General features: G+C 43.0%; 1 protein-coding gene across 1 annotated transcript in view; it reads right to left on the bottom strand.

Annotated features, from left to right (window-relative positions):
* Positions 1-19,246, bottom strand: part of efl1 (elongation factor like GTPase 1) — an 86,459-nt gene that overhangs the window by 13,845 nt on the left and 53,368 nt on the right. Inside the window, 3 exon segments of the mRNA XM_071546545.1 lie at positions 498-631; positions 10,392-10,539; positions 11,193-11,324. Of these exon segments, the coding sequence (XP_071402646.1) occupies positions 498-631; positions 10,392-10,539; positions 11,193-11,324 (414 nt within the window).

Here is a 19,246-nt window from a genome sequence, read left to right as displayed (position 1 = left end):
ACATTTTAGAGGTTATTTTGACATTTTGACTTTCTTATTTGCCACCTGGGACTTGTCACATGATAGAGAGAAAGTTTATTCATTGTCAAAAACAGCTTTTTGTTTTCGTTCCTCATTCAAACCAACCAAACCAACACATGCAAACCTGCAACCACAGTGCTGCAGTGCTTATTAGACAGACTAACTTAATTTAAAATATATAAAAAAATATAAAAAATAATATAAATATGTATTCCTGATTCAGCTTGTTTGAGGCAAGTTAGCTTCGGCCCCTGAATGACAGTGTTTCTAGTGCTGACCCATAAACTGGTAATCTGAGTTCCTCATAACAAAATATAAATAAAAATAACAAAAATTGTCTTCATCTTTGTCATCTTTGCTGTGGTGTTTGTGCACCTGTCAATCAAACAGTGTGTCTTTTTCCTTGGATTTTCTGTTGATGCAGTTTGAGTTTCTATAGGTGGCGCTCTGTTCTCTGTCTGTTCAGCCATGGCCACTCACCTGGTGAATGATGGCCACTTTCTGCTGCTTGCCCAAATCCTCGTTGACCATGTCCACCTTCGGAGGACGCACCACCGTCTCTCTGAATGGAATGATGGGCTTGGACGCGCTGATCTCAATGTTAGCAAACCTTCACAAAGACAAATGAAAATCCTGTTGATAATGATGACAGGTACCCATGTGGTCAGGTTAGATGAGACATCAATGGGTCTCAATCGTCTGTATTATAATATAATATTAATATATTATAATAATAGTGTGCTAGATCCACTGTTATGGCCACCCAGCAGGCTGTTTACAGTTGTAATTACTCTAGACACAACAGATCTCTAGCTCTATTAGATTTAGACCCGCATGCTCTGTATCCTCTACCTAAAGCAACAAAAGCAAGCAAGCAAACCAGCAAACAAGAAAGCGAGAAATCAAGAGAACAAGAATGAATGAAAGAAAGTTGATGCAACAACAGTGAGAAAATGTTCCCATTCTCTTTTAAGTAATTGTTTATTGACTGCAGTCTTTAGATTGCAATGGAAACTACAGTAGTTTTTGGCAGCATAAAGTCTAGGCCAGAGATAAACTAGAAGGCACAAAGGAAGGTGCAAACCATAACCAACACTGAACAATTCTGAAGAATTGCTGTTACACCCAAAGTCATCAGTCCTATATCTTAAATGTTCAGTTAAATTGATTCTCGACCCTGCAAACATACCCCTAGGATTTGGAATCAAGTTTCTATCTCTGTTAGTATCACAGTTCTGACTACAAAAAGATAATATTCTAATGATGAAAATCCCAGATCCGGATCACCACCGAAACCAAATCAATTGTTCCTTGGCCCAAGGCTTATCTGTCCACCAAATTTAATGGAAATCTAGTCCAATGTTTTTGAGATATCCTGCTGACAGACGGACAGACAGAAAAACAAACGGGGCAAAAACAAATCTCCTCGGCAGAGGTAACAAGACACCATTGCAGATATATGAGTGAACCACTTTCCTGCCTATTTTATATTCCAAATAAAAAAGACATTAGAAGTGCTGCAAGCCATACAGAGCCAAGCTCAATATATTCTGCCTCTCCTAACTCATGTCCTTGCTCTGTCTCTGCTTTAAATCTGTCCTGGAGGAGTCATGGCTTTATAAACAACACAGGGAAGGCTGGACAAAATCCATGTGGGATGCAGTAAATATTAATATGACCAATAATACATTTTGGAGGACAGCTTCAAGCTGCTGCCACTGCAACTCTGTGGCTTTGTGGGCTGCTCACCCCATTGACAAACACAGTTTACACAGGTTTAAGGCTTGCCTCTTACATCAGCTGTTGAGTAACTACTTTTTAAAACATGGCCTAATGGAATGGGATATGTTTCATTAAGAGGCAAATTCAGGTCAGTCGGTTAGGGTGAGACGCTTCTATACCTGGACGAAACTTCATCACAGTTTTTTTTAATGTGCAGTATCAAACTAATAAAAGTGAAGAAAGTAAAGCTGTTAGATATCAATTTGTGATATTCAGTGCATTCTAGGCATTATTTTGAGATGAAGTGATGTCATTTACTTTTTTTTTTTTTACCCACCAGTACGGCAAGTCCATTTTCTGCCTCTTCTACGATGGATTTCTAACTGTATGATTGCTGAATGTCCCTGAAAGATATTCCGCTTTCAAACTCCATTGTAGCTGTGCTGTAAATATCTTGCCGTGCCGTGCCGTCATCTATATTTGGCACATCAAGCACATCAATACATCACCAAGCAACATGGACCCAGAAGGTAAGGTACATCGCCAACTGCTGTTTTTTAACCTACGACCTATTCAGCTGTGTTTTGCCTAGGAATCTTCACACCTTAGTTGCGACGTTTCACACGACTGAATTTGTACTTGTTGACATTTGCTTCAAAACGTTCAGGCTGATAAAAGATTTTCCCCGCGCACAGAGACAGAGTTTGTTTGTGTGAAAAGCGCGGGTGAATAGGGCTTATCTGCACGGTAGATGGTGTCCGCTCAGAACAACACATGGATGGACCAAATGTTGCGGTGCAATATCGCCGCACTTGTTTACACACAACCTGCTCAGCGCTGCATCGATGATGTGGCTGTTGTCATGTGAAAACCTCCAGTTTAGGTGATTTTCATGGTTTAACTTGAACTGAATGATTACATGGTCTTCTGTGGGTTGAGAAAATTCTACAAACCCTTGGGGTTTATGAAAACCTTTTAAAACCCCATTGGAAAAAAATAAATGCAATGGTCATCAGTCTAAAATCGAGGCTGGCTTTCAAAGTTCCTATAACGTTGACAGTTTGGAGATACAAGGTTTTCACCTGACAGAGATGTCATGCTGCTTTGCGTGTCTGTAAATTTGGGCTTGGTAGTTGGCATTTCACCATGATGATGGTGATAATGATGTTGCCATGACGATAATGATGATGCCAGACGTAGACCTACTGTAGCTTAAACTAAAATTCAACTGATTTCTGAAGGCTGATATTTTTGGATTTAAACTGCTGATAGCTGAAATTTTGTGCTGATCTTTAAATTTGACCACTTTCATGCCAAACAATCACAGCAATCTGTGTTTCCCTGAGACTTTTATTCTTGAAAATAAACTTTTGAAACAGCATTTAGACCATGGGACACAAACTCTCCATTGAACCCCCGGATATTATTAGTAGAAACATACTGATCCATACTTCTCCATACTTCTCCATCTGATCAAAATGTCCCATGAGAATCAATTTAGGTTAAGGTCTTCCCATAGACAACCAACCAGTGTAGTATTGATCAATTCTACAGTAAATATGTAATCAAACAATCTGCATCATATCAGAGGTGGACGACACCGATGTGTGATTTAAAAAAAGACCTAAATCAGTCCAATATATTAGCAAACCAATATATCAGTGTAACAGTAGCTTACACCACACTACACTCCCAAATGTCCAAAGTTAAAAAATGAACAAAACTACCAGTAGCTAAAGTGTTTGCCGGTAGTCTTGTGCAGTCTGGCTTTCTAGGATTACAGCAGCAGTACACAGAACATGTTGGCCTTCCACTTGGGAGGGGAGACAGACCAGCCACTCACAACGATTAGCAACGCTCAAAACAGCAGGTGGCTTTCAGTCTAACTGCCTGCCTGTCTGTATTAGGGGGTTTATTGACCAACACAGACGCTCCTTGGCTGACCCGGGGGTCACTAGGTCATTCCTAAAAAGACCACTGTGTGTGTGACAAGGTGGAGCAGACGGAGCGGCTGAGACAGCATTACTTTCAAACACAGACACAAACAGGAACACTGACACACTGACACACACACACACACACACGCATGCTCGTCTAATCCAGTTAGAGACATCACATCAGAAAACAGGACGGAAAGCACTTAATCCCCAGTCAGTCACTGTCCCTGCCTCGCCTTGCTCCCTCCCTCTCCTTCACTTCATGGTGACAAGAAATGGGTCAGAAACACGGACGGTGTCTGTGTTGAGGTGCACCGTAAAGAAAAGTCTAGTCAAGATGTACACTTCCTTGTATTCAAAACGCATCCAGGAGGACAGGTCTAGACTTATAAGCTTAATCCAGATCCAAATACTCTGTCCAAGAATACATTTACAATCTACCACTCTGAGACTAGTTTCACAGCTCGCTCTCTCTCCCTCTCTCTCTCCCTCTCCCTCTCCCTCTCCCCCTCTCTCTCTCTCTCTCTCTCTCTCTCTCTCTCTCTCTCGCTCTCTCTCTCTCTCTCTCAAGGTTTGCTGATTTTTCCGAGGCTCTCGCGCGTTGTGAAAACATGACTGTGCATACAGGAAATGGATGTTTTTTGCTGCAACATTAAAATAGGGGCAATTTGGAGGTTTCCGGCTGCAAACAGACTCGAAGCAGTGAAGTGAACTCTGTCTCCTTCTCTGGATCTCGACGCAGCGCTAAATCGTCAGCTAATCACATTACACAGCGCTGTTTAACATGCCGGCGTCAGATGACTTGGCAGTTGATCCAGTTCTGAGGACAAAGCGAGAGAGAGAGAGAGAGAGAGAGAGAGAGAGAGAGAGAGAGAGAGAGAGAGAATCCCAAAGTGTCCGTGTTGTGATGTCAAAGTCTCGTGCCGCATGAGTGGCCGAGCAGCGCCGACCTCATTCCGAGCGCGTCATGCGATTGGCTGCGGGCCAGTAATGTCACAAAGGGGTCAGACAGGTATCAGTGCAGTCAGAGCTTCAGCCCTTCCCACCATCCAGCCTAATCAGCCAACGAGCCAACCGGCCACCTCGCCAGCCAGTGATCCAGCTAGTTTAGCCTGCTAATTACCCAGCCAATCAGCCGGCCAGACAACTAGCTAGCCGGCCACAAAGCCGACCAGCTAGTCCGTCAGCCAGCCAGCCAGCCCCTGCCCTCTCTTCCTGTCTCTGTCCCGAGCCGGGAGCGTCTGGCCCGGCTCTAAACATAGCAGCAGCATTAGATATGGCCTCCTTTTTTCCACACGGACCGCCACAGATATGGTTCACCAGGCGAGAGAGAGAGAGAGAGAGAGAGAGAGAGAGAGAGAGAGAGAGAGAGAGAGAGAGAGAGTGGAATCCTAATACATTTCACTAACACCGACATGACAAGTAGCAGCTTATTCCCAAATGATGCGGGACACGGCAAAAATAGCAACTCGTAAAAAAAAAAGTTGGGTATCAAATTATTTTCTTCTTAATGTGTCTCTGTCTATTTTTACCTCCTTATATATTCTACTGTTCTTGTTTTGAGGCCTTCCTGTGAAGCACTTTGTTAACTCTATTGTTAGATAAGGATGCGCTAGTGCTTTCCAGGTGCTCAGGTGCTTTAGCTTGTTGTTTGTTGGACTTCTTCACTGTAAGTGGGCTTAATCCTTTTTTAGATACTATCTGTATGTTCGATTTAGTTATTAAGTTGTACTTGTTAAGTTGTAGTGGGCTATTATTGGTGATTTTTATTGCATTATTTACCAAGACACCCACAACTGGCAATCATATAAAGAGCGGCAAGTTTAAATTGTTATTAAAGATTTTTTTTTTTTACTGTCAGAGTCGCTTGTGTGTGTGTGTGTGTGTGTGTGTGTGTGTGTGTGTGCCATATGCAGAAAGTTGTCTTTGACCTCGTTCTGCCCACGCCTGCCTGCTAGAGGTCCTCCGTCTGATTCCTCCGTTTTCCTCCTCTTTTCTCCGCACTCCTCTCCTCTCCTCTACCCTTTAAGATTTTAATGCGCGCGCTTCTTTGAGCTTGACATTTCCTCTCTGAAACGTGTTTGATTTGAACTCGATGAAATTGGTTCTTGTGTCTCCTTTTCATGTTTGATGCCAAACACTGCTCACAGATACAAGGCTTCGGTAATTACTAGATGTAAAAGGAACAGCAGCGAGCCGCGGAAGAGTGCAGAGTCAGTGTTCTTGAGTTGTGTGTGTGTGTGTGTGTGTGTGTGTGTGTGTGTGTGTGTTGAGAGAGAATGAGAGTGTGAGGGAGCAAGATATGCTGGGGATTGTTATGTGTGTTTGGAAAAGGCCAGACCAAGCGCTCAGTTTGTGCCACACAGTATATGAGGTGGCTCTTCTTCAGTAAAAGCTTCTGTCTAACTGCAGTTGGTCATATTTGCCTTTGGTATAAGTTTGATGCTAGTATTTGCCTCATCAATTTGATTTATAATTTTATATAACTATATAAAAATAATCTTCCCTCATTTACTTTTTTTTTCTTGTGTTTTCCTTTCATGTGTTACACAATTAGTTAATTTATTCTGAGATTTTTTTGGACTAACATCTATGCAAAGTCCCCTTTTCTACTAAAGTGGAGTGGAAATTCAAGAAATTTATGTGAAAGTATAAAATTCCAATAACAGAAAATTTTGGTTTCCAAAAGTGTTCACCCCCTTTACTCACTTGGGCTATATTATGGAAATTATGGCTCATTCCCAAAAACATTATTCGAACTTCATCTTTTAAAAACACACTTTCGTTTCAAACTTGCTCCAGTTTTATCTCCCTTGGTAGAAAGTATTAGCCCAGGTCAGAAAAATTCCAAATAAATATATTTTTGAATGAATTCTGTAGCACAAGAAAATGTGCAAAAAGAAACTCTGTGTCCTCTGTGTCATCTTTTTTTGAGATGCAAGTCAGAGATTTCAAGAAATAACTGCCTGTTTTCAATTATTGATAAAGAGACTTGGAAAAAAGCCATAATGCTGGCGATGAATATATTCTTCGGGGGGCATCTAATGTCAAAGGGGTTAGAGTCCACAGAAATCATACCCAGAAAGTATTTCAAAAGGTGGCAAAGTTTGAATATGGCTTGAAGCAGTGAGTCTGGAATCAAAGAAAGTCTTCATGAAAGCATTTCTGCCAATCGCAGCATAGAGGAGGAGGAGGAGGAGGAGGAACGTGAGTAGATCTTACATTTACACCTGAGATTAAAATGCCTCTCCACTATACATACTGGGACTGGATTTCCCAATCCAATTTCCCTCACCAAACTACTCATTTCCACACACACCACTTCCTCTTGTAACATTTGCATCCTTTCAAACTGGCAGTAAACACCTCGTCTCGCTCGCTCCCCATCCACCAGCATCCTGACAATCCATTTTTGGCAAGTACGTTACTATCTGAGCTGCCTGCCATCTGTTGATTTGTGTGCGCTACCTTGTTGGATTAGTGAGCTAAAGTTTATTTCCATTTCTGGAGTTGCTATATGTGGAACGGAGACGCGCCGCATTTACATTTTGTTGTTAATGTGGCCAAATGTGTCTCTGGCCAACTCCAGAGTGGGTGATTGGATTTTCAATGTGTGTTGGTTGCATTTACTCCTGGATTTTATGCTTTTGGTCTGTCTGATTACAGTCCAATTAATGGCAGGTGGAAAGAGGGACTAAGAGGCATTGGTACATTACACTGAAACCAAACATGGTACTGGATGCCAGGCTATTTGTAGGATTTTTATATTATTTGTACCAATAAGGTGTAATGTCAGAAATCAGCATTTTGAGTTTTGTCTTTTTCACACATAGAAGGATGTCAGATCTCTGATGGAGAAAAACACATTAAATCAATAATTTTCATCGAAATGACCCCCACTAATGACCTCTGTCTATATTATTTACAAATAGGGATGAATCAGATCGGCACTAGATATTGGCCAGTACTTCAAGTTTATACTCAGCATTGGCTTTAGCAGGAAGAAGTGGTGCTGGTGCGACTTCACAGCAGTAACAGGAGAAAGCAGATGAGATGTAACTTTATCTAATCTGGTGAAGAAAAACAAACCCTCCCCCCGACAACGGCTCCTTCAAACTTCACTTGCTCAACAGAAGAAATACACTGACACAATGCTTCCTTATTGGAGAAGAGGAGTGCACACGTAGAACAGACTTCTACTCGCACACGTTTGAATTATTTTACTCACATCCACCTTTGTATGAAAAGAGCGCATAAGGACTGAGTGTAGGAAATATCAGGACCGACCTTATATTAAGTTCCACCCCCTTTTTGCATAAGCCGTGTCTCCATTCTCACCAGGCTTAAAAAAAAAATCCTTCCTAAGCTGCCTCCTTCCCCTTCATCTCCATCCCCCTTTATGACTGAAGTGGATTTGATAGGTGAAACCAATAAGGGATCAGGGCTTTCACTTGGCTTCACCTGCTGGGTCTATTTCGTGTAATATATCGTATCGCACGCCCGGAGCAAGCGACTCAGGGCGGGAGCACACACGCGCAAATACAAACACACACGAACAAACACCGCGCCGATCTAATATAATGTGTTATTATCATTTCGGCAGCAGAGCCGGGGCGGAGGCGCCGCTCTGACTTTCATGAGGATTGATTGATTTCTCGGCCCGCCGCCGCGACGGCAACGGCTGAGATGAATGAACGCCGAGAACGCGGCTTTTCCAAAGCAACTGTCCTCATGAATAAATAGATGCTATCAATAAACTGATGAATTTTACACGTTCTTCACAATGCTGAACGGAACATGCCGTCTGACGCTGGACGGGACATGCAAAAGACGGTTTTGACAACGCACAGGCGATCTGCGGGATAGTCAGAAACGCGTGGGAGAGTTTGCCTTAAAGCACTTTTGCATTCTTGCTCCCTATCTGTCTAACTGGATACCATTCACAAAATATAGAAACCTCAAACTTTTATAAAACACCGATCAGTCAGGTTGGTTACATAAAAGCGGGGCAGCGGTACTTTGATGGATTAGATAAATGACAGATGCATTCTCCTTTAATCAATACACCGGATTTACAATGCTAACGTATGCAGATGAGATGTGGAACAAGGTTAGGCTGAAGGGCAGGCGAGGCCGTCGATTTCTAAGGGGAATTAACCCCATCTGTCTCCACCCACCGCCCTCATCCACCAGCCTTTCACAATGTAGCGGAGCTGCTGAAGAAGTGTTAATCATGTGCCGAGTGACCCTCCCACACGTTTGGCTTGAAACCTATGCATTATATATGGGACCTGTATCCATATGGATGTGGTTATGAAGGCTTTATCAATGGTGTGTGTATGTGTGTGTGTGTGTGTGTGTGTGTGTGTGTGAGTGGCTAGAGGAGTAGGAAGGTAAAAAGAGAAAATCAGGGTGCGCTATTGCCATTCCTCTCCATGCCTCTGTCTGGCTGCCTGTCTATAGGCGTTACTGTCCGCCTGCCTTCCAGCCTGTCTACCTGTAGGGATGGGTACAATAAATAAATAAATAAATTAAAAAACCCTCCAGGCCTTTTGTGGAGACGTACCAAGAAACCTCCCTCCTCCGGTTAGCTGTGTTCTCATCTGACCGAACCAATCCAACAACTAGGTGTGAAAACTTCCTTATTATTATCCGTCTGTCTGCCTGCTCTATCTGCCCTCTGTCTCTTCTGAGGGGGGGGGGGGGGGGGGCAGCAGCATGTGGACAGATAGAGGCAGCAGTCAATATGTAATCATAGCCAGATAATGATGCTGCTAAAATTGGAAACGGTTCAACTTCTCTCCGATTGCCGCAGACATTAGCTATCGTTTGCTACCGACGACGCTCGATCTCTCGGTAACCGCAACACGGCACGCACACAGGCTTGTCCGAGTGACATAATAAATGAGCACATACTGTATATTCAAATCACGTTGAATCATCAAAAACACACGCACAAGGTCAGGTTGTGTCCAGTCTCATGGCGTTTAAATAGAAATGGAGGAGAAGGATGTGACTGGAAAGAAAGGGAAGGCAGACTCAATATAAGGAGACCCCCCCCCCCTCCCATTAATTCCAATGTTAAAGCTGTACTAGGTAAATTAGCGGCACTACAATTTATGTAAAAATACTTCGTCTTATCAGGCTGAATGACAAAGTGTGGCTGCAACAGAGAAGAGCGTCCCACCAACTGAGACACTGTAAACTCTCCCTATTTCCCCAAATGAAATTCTAGTGTTGGTATGGTCACTGGAAGGAAATCTTCTCCACACAAGAAGTGTCTCCCAAACAGCAGTGAGTGAGGCTCTGTCCAGAGAAAGCTGAACCTCTTCACCACCTCCACCCAAAGCAGACACTAAGAAGAACACATTTACTTCATTTATGTATCCTCACAGGATTTGAAGTCCTGACGTATTCAAACAATTACCTCTACCTAGTGCAGCTTTAAAAGTCACATTTTCTGTCTCCTCCTGCTGAAATCTTTGTCTTGCACTCTGTCACATTTTGTTGCATGACCATTGAAATCCACTGGTCTTAAACTTCTAAAATGCTCCTTTGCTTCTCCCTGCTTCCAGGTTGGAATTCCATTCTGTTTGTATGTGGTGTTGGCATATGGCAGAGTCACAGACACAGAGACGTATATAGAGACACAGACAGACAGACCAAAAGACACACACACACACACACACACACACACACACACACACTGACCGGTCTCGGAGGTCGTCCAGGCAGCGTTGCAGGTGAACCTCGCCGGCGGTGACCAAGACGTGTTCTCCAGTCTCCTGGATCAGAACCTCGGCACAGGGGTCAGCCTGGTTCAACAGACGCATCCCACGCACCAGCTTTGGCATCTCACCTGACACACACACACACACACACACACACACACAATTGGGTTAGACTGATGTACCAGTTTGCAGGTATAAGGTATAGAAAGTGTGATCCACTGCTGATATGATGGACATTGTTTGATTACATATTTACTGTAGAACTGATCAATACTACACTGGTTATCTATGGGAAGACCTTAACCTGAACTGATTGTAATGATTAAAGTATGCATGTATATACTTTATCATTATTATTATCATTATTATCCTGGGTTTCAATGGAGAGTTTTAGTATCCCACGGTCTAAATGCTGTTTCAGAGGCTTTTCCAAACCATGGCCTCTAATCACTCATCATCAGATCATCATCATCATCATCATCGGTTCCAACCGATCTCCACACTGAGCCACTGTCTGCAGACTAAGGACTCTCAGGCAGACTAACCTCTTCCATATGGAGGCCTGAGTGCTGCTCTCAGCCTCCCAACTGACACCACATTGAGCAGTGGGAATGTGGGAGTCACGGCTAGTCTGGGTGAGCACAGCTAGATACTTGAACACACAACTTCAGAGTACACATTATCGTTTGGTTGCAGAATACAGTATTCATATTTTATTTAATCCCTAGTGTGTGTATGTGTGTGTGTGTGTGTGTGTGTGTGTGTGCTTCTGGACACTTACTTGGGTGTTTGGGCTCGATGGCCACCCGCACGATGGGCGTGGCCTCAAAGTTGAGCGGGGTGAAGGGGGGGCAGGCGGGGGAGGTGGAGACTGTGGCCGACTTCAACACACACTCCTCCAGACCTCCGATACCTGGAAGAGGAGGGGAGAAGAGAGGAGGAATTGTTATGTAAGTTCTTTCAATGAAAAAGCATGATGTATGTACGCATGTGTGTGTGTATGTGTGTGTGTGTATGTGTGTGTGTGTGTGTGTGTAATAACTTAACACAGAGAGAATAGAGAGAAGAAGATCACTTTATTGGCCCCGTTTGCACAAGGAAATTGGACTCTATCTTGATGCAGTTCCTTCCAAGATAAACACACACAGCCACCTACAGCCGATATATTGAGCCAATATTGACCTTTTATTAAAATCAGATCCGGTCCAGTCAGTGTCACCACCTCTGATTTGATGGATATGACGCAGTTTGATTGATTACCTATTTATTGTAGAATTGATCTATTCACTGGTTGTCTATGGGAAGCCCTTAACCTGAATTGATGCATGACTATGCTTTTACTGTTGTTGTTGTTATTATCATTATCCTGGGATTTAAAGGAGAGTTTTAGTGTCACATAGTCTAATTGCTGTTTCAGAGGATTTTCCACCCTGACAAGAATAAAATCCTTTGGGAACGCTTAATACTTGGGAGTTTTATGAACGTTTCTGCTATGAAAATGCTCATTTTTAAAAGATATTGAATGTTGGCACAAAATAGCAGCTACCGGCAGCTTCAACCCAAAAATATCAGTATCAGCCTTCAACAAGCCATATTGGCCAAACCCTACTCCTACACAGCATTTTTTGAGCATTCAGTCCCACAAATGGTCGAGAGAGTCAAGAGAATAAGATTAATTCAAGGCACTTGGAAAAAAAAATGTGTAGGTTATGGCTCTATCAAAGCTGCTTACTAATTTGTGGTGAGAACCCTGACGGGATCGTTGGACTGTCTATAGATCTGTATTGAGCTGAGGTGAAGGTCTGGACTGATGACAGTTCCCTGGCATTACTGGTGGGTAGATCTGCTATGGGGTAAAAAGACTGCTGTTTCCCACTGAAACCATGTGGGTGTTACATGGGAAACTAGACAGAAGGTGAAGTCTGAAATTAAAAAAAACAAAAAAAAACAAGCAAAAATATAAAGGGAAGATACATGCTGAGCTTTGCAGAAACATCCTGAGATTTACTTGGAGAGGAATGAGAGCCATCAACATGAGAGGGACCGAGGCTCCTGCTCATAGATTTTTCTCAAGGCTTCAGCATTCTTGCAGAGAAGCTCTTCTCGCATCTCAAGCTAAATCTGAACTTTGTGGGCTGAATACTGGACTTTTTTATTGACAGATCTCAGTGTGTTTGCGTTAATGTTGCCCTCTTGGAGTGGTTCTTTACATCCTTTGACAGATGATTCTGTTGTCTATCTTAGTCTTTTGCCTGTATAAAACCTTTGTTGCTGCCCTGATTTGTGTGTCAATCTACTGACTTAGATATTTGCAATGCATTTTACTTTAAGACCTGTCTGTAAATCTAGTCTAGTCTTGTTTATTTATATATCCCTTTATCACAAGCATGTCTCAAAGGGCTTTACATAGCATCATATACAGTACATGCCATATACATAATTTTTACTAGATTACATACATCATATACCATACTACACAAACACACTCATGCCTATGGGCAATTTAGAGTCTTTTGGACTGTGGGAGGAAACCAGAGCACCCAGAGGAGACCCGCACAACGCACAACCATCTTGCTGTGAGGATTTTAGGATACAAAGATTGCCCTTTTTCACCAATGGTACTTACATTAAATATTGGCGAATGATGAGTGCTGATCTTAGCCACTGGGAAAACATGATTGAGCCCATCTATCAGCCCCATATCCTGTACTACCAGCTGTATGAGTGCAAAACTCTCTGGGTAATGCTGATACACTCAACACTGTTGGAGCACGGGCTTTCCCACTGATTTCGGAGGGCCTTGGACTCTTCCAATTCCAGGTAATGAAGTAATCAGTGGAGCTGTTGGTGGCGTACATGAGGTCAGGTGGCAGAGTCGCAGGGAGCTCTCTGTTCCTTCAGACACCAGTAATAATGGAGTTCGTGCCACCATGCAGATCAAATGACATAATCAGTGTGGGAGGCTGACATTGTTAGGCCTCTCTTTGTGCTCCACGGTTCATTACAAGAGCCGGAGTGCTGCTCCGCTCGGTTCTATGGAGGAGCCAGACCGCAGGAACACAGAATAATGAGACAGGTTTCAGAGAGGGAGAGAGGGAGGACGAGAGGGAGGACGAGAGGGAGGACCAAATGGATGGAGGCGGCGAACAAAAGAGAGGGGAGGGGGTGTTAAGCGTGGAGGAAGGCCTACACAGAGGGCTGGCGGTGATTCATGGCATATCTTTTTCACATGCAGGCGTAGTAAGTGTTTGTCAATGAAAGAAAGTCAAAAAGAAAGAAAGAAAGAAAGAAAGCATCAAACCCACAGACACAAAGAAAGGAAGAATAAAACAATAAGGTGGTATTGCCAATTTAAATCGATTTGTTTTCTTGCCATAAGGATATGCAAGAATGGCATCTGACCACACAAAACCAATACAGACAATTCCTGAAGCAATTTCGTATTATACCCCCCCCCCAAAAAAAACACACACACACACACACACACACACACAGCCCCTCACCCCCCCAAAAAAACACACACTCACATACAAACACAACAAAAACCTGGGAAATAAAGAGAGAACTTGGATCACGACTCAAACAAGACTGAGACTTTGTCAGGTTATTACATGGCAATCTCTTTTTTCACATGCTTTTACATTTGTGAAAGAAAGAAAGAAAGAAAGAAAGAAAGAAAGAAAGAAAAAAGAATGACATGGTGAGTCACAGAGCCACCAGAGATAAGGTGTGAGGGTGTAGCGTCTGATAGGGATGACTAATATCGGTTAAGATGAACTACTATATATAACTGTGTAATTGGTTGGGGTGGGGTAGATGCTGCTGGTGTAATGGTGTGATGGTGGCGGGGGGTAAGAGAGAAAAAAACGCATGGCTGTTGGTAGAGCTGCAACGATTAATCGATTAGTTGTCAACTATTAAATCAATCGCCAACTATTTTGATAATCGATTAATCGGTTTGAGTAATTTTTTAAGAAAAATAAGTCAAAATTCTCTGATTCCAGCTTCTTAAATGTGAATATTTTCTGGTTTCTTTACTCCTCTATGACAGTAAACTGAATCTCTTTGGGTTGTGGACAAAACAAGACATTTGAGGACGTCATCTTGGGCTTTGGGAAACACTGATCCACATTTTTCACCATTTTCTGACATTTTATAGACCAAACAGCTAATCGATTAATCGAGAAAATAATCGACAGATTAATCGACAATGAAAATAATCGTTAGTTGCAGCCCTAGCTGTTGGCAAACGCTGCCTGCTCATGTTGCTAAGAATCTGACTCGCAGGGTAGATGAAGGCTCACGGGCCTATCAGGAATAATAGGAGCTTCTACAGAGATGAGGCTGAGGCTGTGTGTGTGTGTGTGTGTGTGTGTGTGTGTGTGTGTGTGTGTGTGTTTCTTTGTTCCAGCGACCTCCCTGCGCGATGCACACAGGCTGCCTCACAGACAAAGAAAAGCCATCCCCCCCCCCTTACTGTTACTTCCTCATCTATTCTCTTTCAGCGCTCCGTTCCTCTGCTTCTTCCCCTCCCGCCACTCTTTTTTTTTTTTGTATTTGTTCTACATTTCCTAACATCCAAGAGCTTGGATGTGGGTTGGCGTTTATCGACCCTTGTCGCTCTGGTTAATGTAAATTAAGTCGTGGGTTTTTTTTTCGACTTGGCAAAGCTGCGAGGATTAGACTTGTTTTCAAACCAAATAGGAGCAGCTTTGCTTGGTTTTGATTGATCGTTTTTTCGGGTGTGACCGGTTTACTTGGACATAAGCAGGCCTTGTGTCACCTTAAGCTGACCCTATAAACAAACATACACACACACACACACACACACACACACATTTGTATTACTGTACTTGTGAGGATCTTCATTGACTACATTCATGCCCTTACCCTCGTACCGTAACCCTCACCACGACATGCCTTATCCACATCTAAACCTAAATCTAATCTTAAACCAAAACCCAAGTCTTAACTGTAACCCTTCTCCCAAACTTAATCCTAATTCTAGTCTTAATCCTAAACCCAAATCCTAATCCTAAACTAACCTAACCTCTTGAAGAAGTGAGGAGTGGCAAAATGTCCTCACTTTGGAGGATTTTCCTCATCTTTTTATCCTTGGGAGGACGTTTGGCCCTCGTAAAAATCGTAAATCCAAGAGCACACACACACACACACACACACACACACACACACACACAGGGTAGAACAAACCATAAGAAATGAAAGCAGAGCTTGTTTAAAAAAAATAAAAGCAGCGATGGCTGACGTCAGATACTTCATTAATAATTTGCACATAAAACCTCCTGCGCTTCAACTTTGCACTTCTGCTACAATTCTGGTTTCTATACTTCTACCGTTTCCATCGCTCCTTTCCTCCCTCTCTTTCATCTCCTTTCTCTTCATTTCTTTCGCCCATCTTCTCACTCTCTTTACCTGCCTCTCCTCTCAAATGGGCTAATCATTTACTCCCAGTCTTCCTTTGGTATCCTTCTCTCTCTCTTTCTGATGTAATCAAAAAATCATGTTAATCGTCAAGTAAAGCAAGGTAATCATGAGACGGGGGGGGGGCTGATCAATATTCACCGCCTGACCTCCAAATCCTCTAAATGATATCTTTCAAGGTTTCCCCAATCCTCACACCAAACTCAGACTTATTTCCATCTTTATTTCATCTTTTATCGATATTGCACACACTCTCTCACACTATTTCTCTCTCTCTCTATCTCTCACACACTCTCTCAGTCAGCCTGGCACAAAGACATGTGTGCCTCTGTGTACAATGCATAGGCACACACACACACACACACACAGAGAGACACACACACACACACACACACACACACACGGCTGACTGCTGGCTGCCTGCAACAGCACAGCAGATGCAGGACATTGCAGGCTGCCTCCTATGTAACCTGACACTGTAATTACTCTAAGGTGACTTGATCCCCAGAGGCCTTCCAACCCAACAAAGAACAATAAAACTCAAAGAAAAAAAAGAAAGGAAGAAAGAAAAAAATGAACTCAGAGGACCCCTACTAGCACATGACTGCTGCTGCTTGATTTGAAGGTGGAACCTATAGCTCTATAGCATGGACTTCTCTCTCAGCAGGTCAAGACATAACATCCTTTTGACTGTGTCTCAGTGCAAACACACACACACACACACACACACACACACACACACACACACACTCTCACACACTCAAATCAGGCCAACTTGGAGGAGAGCATGGTCACAGGCAGACATGGAATGACTCCTGCCTCCATTAAAGGCCTATTTAGATCAACTGGAAGCTGAAAGTAAACAAGACTGTTTCTTCTAGGATCATCCAGACTGTATGAACCATCAGCCCTGCTGTCTGAGGACTAACACTTACTGTATTGTGTACAGCACTGGGTTTGGTCTACTGTCAGCTTGCTTCACGTTATGCATCTTTATATTAGAAACAGCAGAGCAGACGCAGCAGTGCAGTCTCAACAGCATACGCTTCCTCCCTCTCGCCGCTGTGACAGGAGTAGTGAACCGGGCTATATTTACAGCCACAGACTGCCCGCTAACTAGCTGGGATGCAGGACGTTGCATAACACCGGCTGGGCTGTGACACTCTTCAGAAGGTACAAACCTCCCAGTGATAATTCAGATATAACTGCAATCATTTGGTTTATACAGGGTTATCTGCATGTTTCAGAAAGCCCAATTTAAGACTTACAACCTTTTTAATGCTACCTGGAATTGAATTTAACACCTATTTCAAAACAAAATATTTGAAAATTAAGGAACAAAAGCGGGCCTATGTCAATATTGAAAATAGCTAATGAAGGTTTTGCAACTATACATGGGCAGGATGAAGTCCAGTTGTGCTTAGTGAAGCAGATAGGGTGAAGATTGTACTACCAACCCTGTTCTGCATTAATCTAAGAGTGGACAAAGAAACCTGTCATTGCATGGTGAAAAAACATAAGACCTCTAATAACTGAATACAAGACATTTTAATACCTTATAACTTTTACTTTAAACTTTTTAAGGCTTCAAATTAAGATCATTTACTTTAAGACTATCAGACTTTTTAAGAAGCTGTGGATACCCTGGTATAACTGGTATATAACCGGCCAGGTTGATTAGCAATCTCCCTTGTTTGAGCAAACCTGAGGCAAGACTGAAACTGCATGACGATTTCATACATACACAAACACACACACACGCACACACACACACAAACACACACACACCCTGGGGACCAAGCCTGGTCGCCTGGTCGTGTCCAAGTGCAGAGCTCAGGATGACTCAAGCCTGAAGACATTTCCTCCAACCACAAGTACAGTTGGCTGCAACTCTGGTTATATAAAGAAGATGTTTTTTTCCCATCCTATTTATGCGCCCCCCCCCCCCCCCCCCACCCCCCCCCCCCCACCCCACACACACACACACACACACACACACACACCACCGCCACCCACCACCCACCCACCCATCCCCCCACACCCCTCCACCCCCTAACCTCCTTTAAACCTGGCTCCCAACACACACACACAAAGGAACGAGGGAGAGGCTGGTTAATGGAAATGGAGAGGAGGTATGAAGAGAGACAGAAAGACAAGAAAACAAGGAGAGAGAGAGAGAGACTAAGACAAAGACGTGTTGCCACTCCTGAGTTAGCACTAAGTGGATGAAACTCGCCTTGACGTCCAAACTCTGTTGTTTTCGGTGGGCTCATTACTCACTCACTACTCATAACTTGTTACTCATGTCGAAAGTGCTACATTTGCTTATTACTCCCTGGGAGCAGTAATTCACTACACTACTCATTATATTACTTTTCAGTTACACCCCCATAATTGGCAATTATTGCGCCTATTGCACGCCCAGCCGTCCCAGTGGGGGGGGGGGATCCCTCTTTGACTTGGCCCACCCAAGGTTCTTCCATTTTTTTTTTTCCTAATAAGGTTTTCTTGGAGGTTTTTACTGAGGGTCTCAGCTTGGTGGTGCTGGGTAGGTTAGGCTATGTAGGACAGGCAGGCATGCAAATTCTTGCTAAAACCTTTGTACTGATTCCATATATTTGTTCTACATCATTCTGTACTATGGCTGACTGTTTATCACTTAGATCTAGTTTGGCTCTTTCTCTGTAAAGTCCTTTGAGACGTGCTTGTGATGATGGGCTATGGAAATAGATGAACTTGAACTTTCAAACACCAGCATAACTCAGTTGCCTCTCCTATCACTATGTTGAGTGATAGTAGGCTCCATGCTAACATGCATTATGAGAGGGAGAGAGAGAGAGAGAGAGGGAGCTCCACCGCTGGCCACATAGGCTATCTTAAAAAAAATATGTGGCAAGTATGGCATTTATGTAGGATATTGGTCAAATTTACATGATGATACAAAAATAAGGTACTGCTTTGAACTAGCAGGGACTACTTTCTCTGTTCCAGTGAGACTTTGGGCATGACTTGTTTTGTTTCCATAGGAAGTGTCAGTGGTGGGCAATGGAATATACAGCTAAAAATCACTCTCACCTGAAATAGTTCCAAAAATAAAGTGGCTACATCATCTATATTGAATTAATATAGTTTTGATATAGATTCAGGCTACTGGGAGAGATGAGGAAATGGGATTGACTCTGGGCCTTATACTTGGATGTAATAAAGGAAGTCTGACTGTCATTCCCAGGAAGTGTCACAGAGCCAGAAGTATGGCATGAATTAGGCCCTACTTTTTGTCACCTTACAAAAAAAAAAAAAACATGATGAAAAGCGCTGTGTAGCAGTGGAAAGCAGGCATATTGAAAAGCAATAAATACGATGTGGGGCTGGAAATTGTTAAATGCTCTGTGC

The sequence above is a fragment of the Centroberyx affinis genome, unplaced genomic scaffold (genome assembly GCF_046629955.1).
Source record: "Centroberyx affinis isolate AG114_WGS23_722 - 3 ecotype Tasmania unplaced genomic scaffold, CSIRO-AGI_Caff_v1 ptg005310l_1, whole genome shotgun sequence".
NCBI classification, from domain to species: domain Eukaryota; kingdom Metazoa; phylum Chordata; class Actinopteri; order Beryciformes; family Berycidae; genus Centroberyx; species Centroberyx affinis.
Note: the sequence above shows the minus strand (reverse complement) of the source record. Positions and strands in the feature narration are given on the sequence as shown.